This window comes from Chaetodon auriga, chromosome 7 (assembly GCF_051107435.1).
Source record: "Chaetodon auriga isolate fChaAug3 chromosome 7, fChaAug3.hap1, whole genome shotgun sequence".
NCBI lineage: Eukaryota > Metazoa > Chordata > Actinopteri > Chaetodontiformes > Chaetodontidae > Chaetodon > Chaetodon auriga.
The window spans coordinates 17,022,834-17,033,257 of record NC_135080.1 but is presented as its reverse complement, the minus strand read 5'-3'; the positions used below and the strand labels follow the sequence as shown (position 1 = coordinate 17,033,257).

The 10,424-nt window shown below is 40.9% G+C and overlaps 1 protein-coding gene across 1 annotated transcript; it reads left to right on the top strand.

Moving 5' to 3' along the window:
- The first annotated feature begins 1,873 nt into the window (after positions 1-1,873).
- Positions 1,874-10,007, top strand: LOC143323786 (lysosomal amino acid transporter 1 homolog). The gene is made up of 8 exons (XM_076735867.1): positions 1,874-2,026; positions 2,317-2,704; positions 2,839-2,968; positions 3,624-3,711; positions 4,594-4,703; positions 4,918-5,019; positions 6,315-6,500; positions 7,264-10,007. The coding sequence occupies exons 2-8, from the start codon at positions 2,502-2,504 to the stop codon at positions 7,378-7,380; spliced, it is 936 nt and encodes a 311-aa protein (XP_076591982.1). The 5' UTR covers positions 1,874-2,026; positions 2,317-2,501; the 3' UTR covers positions 7,381-10,007.
- Positions 10,008-10,424: the final 417 nt, after the last annotated feature.

The following is a 10,424-nucleotide window of genomic DNA, read 5'->3' as shown; positions in this document are numbered from 1 at the left end:
TTATATGTTTTGATCTGGTAGTAATGTTGTTTCTTTGTGAAATAATTAGCTGACACCAAATCTGATCTGTGCCAAATGAATCCAAGCATCATTCACAGTTTGTGTAACTCTGCTGTGGCTGCAATTCTAGGCCTGTGTTGACTGACCTTTTGTTACAGGGTAAATTTTGGTCTTGTTTCTGCTCACTAATATTTGAAATTGCAATCTAATCATTGTGTGTTTACAAGGAGCTCGTAAAGGCAACACAGAGGGAACACTGAGAGAGAGGAGCTGGCCCAATGACTTCATGGCCGCATGCCAAACCACAGCTATCCGTAATCCCTTTTGCCAGCTCGGACAGACCGTTCAATGTTTGCTTGAGTGCCATAATGAGACTACTGGAAGCAGCTATTTATAGGGGGTAAGGAGGAAAAGGCGAAGGCTACAGTACTTTCATCATCTATTGGTCCAGAGTCCAGACAACAATTTACTGTAAGCTTTAAACATATTATTATCATAAGTAGTACCAGGCTAGTAGTAGTAGTGGTTGTTGTTGTTGTAGTAGCAGTGATCGTAGTAAAAGTAGCACCTGCGGCAGACCATTTGCTCAAATAGATAATTATGATAATACAAAAAATAATGAAGGAAAAAATATGAGGGCCATATCAGAAAAGAGCTATGTAGTCAAAGCGCTTATTGGCCTTATTTTATGTTGTTTATCTATGTATTTATTTATTTTTGCTCCATTAAGATTGCATAGATAAGGCGTCCATGTGATCAGTAGGTAGCGGTATTTCCCCAGCCATCATCCAACGGAAGTGAAGCTGGAAAACATGTGCGCGGTTTCCGGCGCGTCAAATTCATAGAGATTGTGAGGTAATTTGCCTTCAAAATAAAAGCACATGATTTGACACTTGTAAGTGGCTGCTGGTGTGTGTTTGGGCCAAACTAAATTGCATTTGTATAATAATAATAATAATAATTATACATTTTATTTGGAGGCACCTTTCAAGTCACCAAAGGTCACCTTACAGAAAATAAAAGCATAAAAGATCACAAACATCATTAAAACATACATAACATAAAACAAGTGAAGTGCACAGTGTCCAGAGGGAATATGCCAGTTTGAACAGGTGAGTTTTGAGTTGGGATTTGGATGATGTGATGGAGTCTGACTGTCTTATGTGAAATGGGTTCCATAAAGCATATTCTATACTGGCTCCACGCGGTTTTTAATGAAAAATGAAATGCTCTGTATTCTCGTGGGCTACCACCCATTGCAATACCTAAACACTATACAGTCTACTTTAAATGATATCATCTGCTTTCCAAATCTCTGTTTTGCATTATATATGAAGCAAAACTGTTCGTGGTGCTACTGCATGGATTTACGTCATCTTGGCACAGTCTATATGCTAAGTGTATCTAGGCCAGTGTGTCTTTTGGCGAAATCATAAGATATGTTCCTTATCACTGTAATGGGAATTTGTATTATTCATCTTCTCTGTTAATCTTCGTCAGCATTCACGGTTTTAAAGCCAAATGGATATCTATGTCATATGATTAGGTGTGTGTGTGTGTGTGTGTGTGTGTGTGTGTGTGTGTGTGTCATAATCTGCTGACCATGACACCATGTATGTTATGTACTGATTAAGTGAACCTTTTGTCCTGATTGTACAACACAGTATGACGTGCCCATTGTGCTGACATTGTTCTGATGGTAGAACAAAGTCATCCTGTTTACAAGATAATGTATTGTATATAATCTAACAACATTCCCTGCTCTGAGTTTTGAAACATTATGCTTTAAATATTTTTCAAGCGTATTTGTCTGTAAGGGCATTATTTTGAAAATTCTCACAGGATGTTCTGATGGCACTCAGGACATCTTGACACTGGGAAAATCTGCGAGGAATGATAAACGTGAGGAGCTAATCTGAAATGTTTATTAAAGGCCATACACTCTGTTTAGTGAAACGTGCGAGGATGTGGGGAAATGTTACGGAGAGCCACCAACACCCAGCGTGCACCGCGTCTGTTTTGTCAGGTGAGCGGTTACTGGAAGCTATTTTAGCCATCTTTGTTAGCATCATCCATCTATGCAAATATGCTTAAACAATGACAAATCACAAGCAAACACAGATTAAGACAAATCAGCTGGTATTCATTTCTGAGTCCCCCAGTTAAGGAAACATCACAACTCTGGAAAGCTACCCCAAATATCCTCGTGATTACTCTTCTGGGATTCAATCTAAAGCAGTTGTAACCCTTCTTACAGATTTGGTTGATGATTTCCACATGACAGCAGCAGTAACTGCTACAATTTTCCTCTTGCAGACTCAGCAAATGACAGAACCAGTCTCCATACGTCTATGTGATGAGGTAGGTGGGTGTGTCAGACTGGCTTATATGAGGTTTGGGTGTTGGTGCCAAAATAAACACGCCTGCACTTACAATTTGGAAGCAACGCTAGCGGCAGGAGGTCGGACCCTGCAGCCGGTGAACAGAGCCCGTGTCTCGCCATGACCACCGTGCGCTTCCCCGGGAAGAGTGCGGACGTGGCCGCCGCCAACTGGACGGCTCCGGCGCTGGGCCGGCCAGTGTGCGTCAACGGGACGCCGTGGATCCTTTACCTGCTGGAGGAGTGTGTGGATAATGTGTGGGAGTACTGCAGCGTGGTGATAGGACTCATATCCATGTTTTGTTTTCTGCTGTCCACTTTGCCGTAAGTTGTACAACAAGTGGTACACCCTGATGAAACTATTCCGAGTCATCAGACTAGAAGTGTTTGTGATTTGTGGTTCTGCAGTTCTGTCCATGCATCCCTCTGTTCATCTGTCTGTCTGTCTTTCTGTCCAGGCAGCTCTATGAAGCCTATCGGAATGGTAAAGTGGAGGAGGCCATGTCTTTTGGCTTTCTTTTCTTCCTCCTCAGTGGAGACCTGACCAGCTTTGTCGGCTGCTACCTCACCAGCCAGCTGCCCATTCAGGTGGACACACACACACACACACACACACGCACACGCACACACAGACACAGACACACACACACACTCACACACACACACACACACACACACACACAGACACACTCTTTCACTCAGATACATTACCAGTAATAGACAGGTGGACACACACATAGTCACTCAGATACATTACTGCTTTTTTTTTTTTTTAGCTGTTGAGACCTCAGTGTGTGTGTGTGTGTGTGTGTGTGTGTGTGTGTGTGTGTGTGTGTGTGGACTGTGAACTCAGAACTCATTCATTTCCTTTCTTGTCCCTGAAATTGGTGAGTTATTACATTTCAGACAGGCTGCGCTCAGGCCTTCTCTTTGCAGCAGGCTTTTCCACATAATGTGTGTTTGTATTTTGCCAGCATCTTTAGAGAGAAGAACATTTCAGCTGCCCAGATCTCCTGTCTGTGGTTTTGAATTTCAAAAGTTATTTACCTGAATTGGTTGGATTGAAAAAAATGAGTCCAATCTCAGCAGTATTACCAGCCCCAATCATCTGAGTCTTGATCTCACTGTGAACCTTTTCCCTGGCCGTTCTGCTTATTTTCATAAGCAGTATGAACTCATCATAACCACCAAATGTCTTTTTTAACTAAATTGTGAATTTCTTTTTTCCATGTCCCCCTCTCAGGTAGTCACAGTGGTGTTCTACATCTTCACAGACCTGATTCTCATCTCCCAGTTTCTCTACTATAAGATCAAGAACAGCTCCGGCAGAAGTAAGCACTAACACTGTCTCCGCTTCTGAGTCCGGGAGGGATGCCCTTGCTGTTGTAGTCGACCATATCATGACCGTCCAGATGAATGAAAAACATAATGATGAAGGAGGAACTGTACCAGAACTATACGACATAACAAAGTGAAAATTAGGCCTTCTTGGCACTGAGACGCGCTTTAAAGACAACACCTGATTGCAATCCCATCTGCATGTACAAATGCAGATATATAGACTAGACACAAGATATCTATAAATGAAAACCTGCACGCCAGGGATCACCACTAATACATCACGAATACTCAGGAGGACATAAGGCGTGAGTATGAGTGTATTGTGTTTCATTTTCTCAGCTGGATCAAGTTATGAAACATACTGTGTAAGCATTCCCACTGGACAAGGCTATATCATAGAAATACTCAACTTCATGGACCATACCTCCAAAAAGCTGATTTTTATACATTATGATATAGAAATTAGTTCCATGGTTGAGATAAATCCAACAGGATTGGGAAAATGGGTGCTGTTGTGAAGTGAAAAGCCACCTGACTGACTTCAGAGGTGACAGGGACAGTTCGAGCTGTTACGTATCAATGAGTGGTGTTCCCACCAAAGCCAAAAGGGTTTAACTGCCTAATGACACATAATCATACTGAGACCTATCTTTGCTACTTGCCAGTCGTAATGTCAACCATGCCGCGAAATAGAATCATGACTGTTGGATTTTCTAGTGTAAAACAGTAAGTACAGAAGCGATTCAGAGGAGTTTCAGCTGAATATGAGATAATGCAAAAAGAAATGGATTTTGGCTGGTGGATTATTTGCTTGTTCGTGTTTTCACTATCACTCCTCTGTTTTGTGTTTTTCTTTTGTGTGAGTGCTCTAGAAAGCCCTGTGTTGAAGTGGCTGTGCTTCATGTGGTGTGGTGCTGTTTCATTAGTTCTCCTGGCTTTACCCAAACTCATCATAGACAATAGTACAACTTTGGACACCCAGGTAGGTGCACACACTGCACTGCATCTGTAATGTACTGCATGTATTTGCATATATGGTAGCACTATGTGCATGTGTGCAGGTGTTAGATTTGATATTTCTTGATTTATTAGCTGCACATTACTTCACTTTTGAGTGGAGATTGTTGTTGTACTGTTTCTTGCATAGCTGCAGTGTTTTGTCCCTTTCACCTCTCTCTCTGTGTGTCCTTTGTCAGAGTCCAGCTGCCTCCAAATCAGTGGAAATCACTGGCTATGTATGCGGATACTTGGCATCTATCCTCTACCTCTGCTCTCGTTTCCCCCAGCTCTATAAAAATGTAAGTGGCGATCTGTTGGCGGGATTCATTTGAGATGTGGAGTTTGTTTCCCTTTTTCACCGTAACGTGGTTTGGATGTGAGCGGTGCAACGATCCTGATGGGAGATCTTGGACCGCGTCCTCAGAGTCTGATCCCAGGGGGGTCAGTGGAAAGCTAACATATTATATGTCCGTTCATAAACAGGGACTGTGTGTTTGAAGAGGGATGCAGGATTTGTGTGTTTGTATATGTAGTGTGTCAGAATGAGAAGCAGACGTTGAAGACAATGGTGCTGTTGTGCTGGAGAAACATCCTGGCTCTACTGAGGCTATTAATCACCAGAAGGGGCATCGCCTCAGCGTACTGCCAGTGCCAGAGAAAAGTCTGGGCACACAAACACACAAATACATGCTCCCCGACCATTGTAAATCATTTAAGACGGATTTGCCTCATAGAAATTCCTGCATGTTCGAATGTGCTTGTTTTTTTTTATTCACCCATCAGTCCCAGTGGCAGGTCAGTCGTCCAGTTTAACAAAACAATAAAAATAGCTAAAAACTATTGCTATTATTGATGATTACCTTCAGTATTATTACTGTGGCCAGTGCTCGATGCTTCCCTCGTGTTGTTTGGGTTCAGCCCATGTAGTGTTGCAGACACAACAGATTATAAAACAGCATTATTCAGTCAAGGTTAAAATGTGTCACATGGTTTCTGGATGCTTTCATTCCTGGTCATGTTGTGGAAGTGAGGAACTCAGTAAGCCTGTGTCTTTCAGCTGCATTGACAGAACACACATCCTTCCTGCTGTTTGTCCTGAATTGCACTCTTGTCAGTTTCTGAGTTGAGAATAAACTAACTGTGGGGTATTTTTTCACCGTCCAGTGCCATGCCTCAGACAATACAGTACTTGTTAGCAGAATGAATTCATTGTTGGTGATCATCCCTTCAGGGGGTTTGTTAATAGAGCACAAGTGCACAGAAAGCAAATCAATTGTTGTGAGTGAAATAGAAACCTGGCTTGTGTTTAATGTAGTGTACCTAATATTTGACTTTTTGCTGACTGTGAGTTTTCACGTACATAATATATGGTGAGACAGTCCTTTATGAGTCCCATAGTGGGGAAATTTGCATCATTACCGCAGCAAATATTAGGATTAGACATGGGCTGAATGGTATTGAAGGTGCCGGAGAAATCAAGGCACACTAAGAGGAAGAAGTGATAACATTTACAAGATGAACAATAGTTAGAAGTCCAGTGTTGTCCTGCCTTGCTGTTTGATCCATTAATTACTGTAAACTCTATCCATTCTAGTTCCAGCGGCAGTCTACACAGGGCACCTCCTACCTGTTGTTTGCTCTGGCCATGATGGGCAATGGCACATATGGGTTGAGCGTCATCGTGGTCCTGCCTTCACTGAAGGGCTCCAAACAGACCTTCATCATCAAACATCTGGCCTGGCTCATTGGCAGCCTGGGAGTCCTCGTACTGGATTTACTTGTATCCTTCAACAGTGTAGCTGTGTTGAATACTCACATCCCAGCTTTCACTTGAATCCATATCGAGGCAGACAGTAAATGTTGCTTATAATATCCTTGCCCACAGGTGTATTTAGATTTCACTTTGTTAATGGCGGTGCCTGTTGTCTGTTCTTGCGATAGATGTTAAGTTACTGTACATATCACATGACCCATCATGAATCGTATTGGCACAGCCTAATGAAGAGGCAGGCAGACACTTGAGGCAAACTACTCTATGTTGTGTTTACAGTAGGGTGTGTCTTTCTTTGGAAAGCTTTGTAAGAGCTTTCATTTAAATATTGACTGATGTGTTTGAATGACATGCCTCCAACATGCACTGAAAGTAATAGTTTGATACATACAGTTGTAATTTTTACACTTTTGTTTATGTACAAATTGAACAAACTAGCTAATTAGCAGCCTTTAAAGGTGCTGGTAGGTGGACGTTTGTACCTTTGGACAGAGCTAGGCTAGCTGTTTGGCCCTGCTTCCTGTCTTTATGCTAAGCTAAGGTAACCGGCTGCTCATTGTAGCCCAACATATGTTTCCCAAAATGTCACAAGCTATTGCTTTAACAGAAGACGAAATCTGTGATCTGTCTGAGATACATTAGTGCTATTGTTGATAAAAAGTATCAGTCAAACCTTTATGTCAAGGAGCATTTCTGAAAAGAAATCAGTAGTTGTCTTAAGAAGAGATCATGTAATCTCTGTATGTTTCTGTATGAGCCTTAACCAAGTCAGGTGACTTCCCAGTTCATCATGTACAGGAATAACTACCCTGCCAAAAGCAGCGCGCTGCTCGACGTCCCAGAGGTGGAACCTCTTCTGTGTGACGAAGTGGAACTGTCGGTGTTATAGGACCCAGAGTGGACGCCAACCTCGACCACTTAGCCAAGAACGGACTGGTCAGTTCCCAGTTTGTTTTTGATCACTCTGTGGGTTGTCGGCGGTCTTTGATTTACTCATAACTTAAGAGAACAGAGACATTGCAGAAGCACCGTAGAAGGTAGCAGCCATTTTGTGCTCAAACACCATGACAAGCTTTTTCTGTGGTTCAGTGTGGTAATAAGGCAGGAAGACTACAGAAAAGATCTCATTTATTTCGATTAAACAACCACTTTCGAAACATTTCTGCCTGTTCCTCTCTGTGGGCAGGCGACTTAGCATGACTGAAATCTATTTACTTGTTATGAGTGCTGTCATTTTTAATAAATTCCTCCCTTGAGATTTCTTTATTTTGTTTTGGATATAATAACTGTATTTTTATTTGCCATTGGGAGCCACACACTCCCAGAGGAGGAGGCTTAATCCAAGATGTGTTTCCACAAATGTGAGCATTATGGAAGAATGAAGTGCCTGTTATATTTACACATTTCCAGCAGGGTAAATACTGCCATAGAGGATTGCAGTATTATAGTAGGATGCATGGTATGGGACTGAAGTTGTTTTTCTTACCTGGTTTGGTATTTGAGTGCCATAAAAACACAGAGTTTGTTTGAGCGCAGTAATAGAGGAACCGACGGTGATGTCTGCCTGTGAAGGTGGCTCAACAGGAAATTGTCAAACGTTAGTACACTAAACTCATAGTTTTTATGACATTAAATAGACCGGATGCGGATGTCTGCAGGCATATAATGGCCCAATCTCTATTTCCAAAGGATGTTGCATTTTCAGTCCAAGCTCACTGCTCTGCTGGAGAAACAAGTTGTTTGTGCCTTTTTAAACTAAACAGTCGTAATATAAATGCACTATATGTAAACTTCATGATTTTTTAATTAACTTCAGTTACCTTGTTAAATTATTGACAGTGATTTATTTAGGTCACTGTTTCTTAGAAAATGTGGTGGGACATTTTCTCTTTTTTAGCCTTTGATATCTGCCTCTTTAAGGGTTGTGCACAGCATTAACAGCAGTCTTGGAACCCGCTGGCTACTGACTGAGACGTTTCAGCTGCTGGGGATGACGGCCAATGTTTTGTGGCTTCCAATGTAGACGGCTAACTCGGCTAATCTCTGCAAACATGTGGCTGCATATGAATGCAGATGAATTAAAAAAGGGTAAGAAAAATCTAAGTTCCATCAGATGGTAACCATTTGGTCCCCAGGTTGCATTTCGGTGAAGGCTTTCTGCCCCTTTTGTTCTCCACGCAGACTGTTCACCTGCATGCAACCAAAGCCAACTCAAATGTGATTGGTCAATATAGCCAGAATGCTTCCGATGCCAAAATCTTGCCCTTTGCCTTTCTGTGCTCACGTGCATAAATCCGTTTATAGACACTGCATTAACAATAATTGCATCTTCTTTCGTGACAACTCCATGACGTCAGAGACGTTCATCAGAGAAAACAGGATGTGTTGATCATTTATTTCCAGATGGATCTGAGAATAGGAACAATAATGGGATGTTATTGAAGACTTTGGTAAAGCAATGAGCTAAAATTAGTTTGCACACTTAAAATGTGTTTCTGTTCTCTCGTCAGGTTTAAAGCAGAGAAGATACTCTTGTCAGGTCAAGTTTATTTCTGAAACACTTAGAACTTACTGGCTTCGTTATGGTTATTCACATGAGTGAAAACAAAACCTTACAAATATTTGTCTGACTGAAGGGATAGAAGAGCACTTCAGGCTCACTTAGATCATTAGCAAAACTAACCGCACATCACTGTCGTTCCACATACTGTTGAACAGTGTATGTGTGGTACTGTCAGTGTGTAACCTGCTCATCTACATAACTGGAGTACAGTACCTGGAGAGATCTGCAGATTCCTCTACCTCATTATAGTGTGGACGCGATTAATTTCTCCCAGCGCGCGTGAAGAGATCGCTCGTAGTTGGAGCGCGAGGCGTCAGGTGTGGAAGCATCTGTCTCAAAATGTGAAATTTCATGTTGTAACTGTTTCAGAACATCACAGTTATTAAGTACACGTTGGTCAGTATTAGAAGAATAACATGAACACGACTGGCTGTTTCTTCTCATCTTTGGCTGTCAGGTGATGCAGGAATGTGGGAATTTGTTCGGACTTTAGCTACTGAGAAGGAAATTTATTTGCAAATAAATTCAATTCGAGTAAAACATCTTCACCGATGAATGAAGTTTTTGCTAATTATTTTTTTATTGCACAAATCATACTTTGATCACTTCTCAATTATTTCCTAATAGTGTTTTTTCAATCTAGACAAAAAAAAGAACATATTAATTGTATATATATTGATACTGTATACTGTAGAACATGTAGTATTTATAAAACTGTAGTGTAGTTTTTTACTTTAATGGTGCCACTGTATTGCTAAGATGTATTTATTTTCCTTAAACAACATTCATGTTTTTCAGGTGCATTTCACTGTACATTATTGTAATTCTAAGCTCAGCCAGTCTATGATGTCTGAGAAAGTCTTCAGATATTACACGTATGGAAAACCATCGTATGTATGATAATAGCTGTATGTATATTGTAAAAACTTGAATAAAGTGCGCTGTACAGGATATCATCGGTGGAGATATGTGTGTTGTCTTGATGAGAAAGAAAAGAAGCTGACACATTTCTTTAAATCTGACATTAACGAGCAAAAGACAACATGCATACAAACCACTGCTGCAGCATCTCCTGCATTTTTGACATGAAGTCATTTCTAATACTGTTTCTACACTTTCCACAAGCACGAAATTGTACTGAACACATTAGTACATTTAATTAACTGTGATAGCAGAGATTTTGCATTTGTTTTGCACTTTTATGGATCCAAAGTTAGTATGAAAACAACATTGTTTTGGGAATCATGACTTGCATATTAACTAAATGCCTTGTGCTGTGCTATTTTTCTATACATTATCAATTAAATTTACACAGTAATAATTCCAACGATTTACAGTTAGTTTTATTTTTACATTTGTAAGCAGGGTCT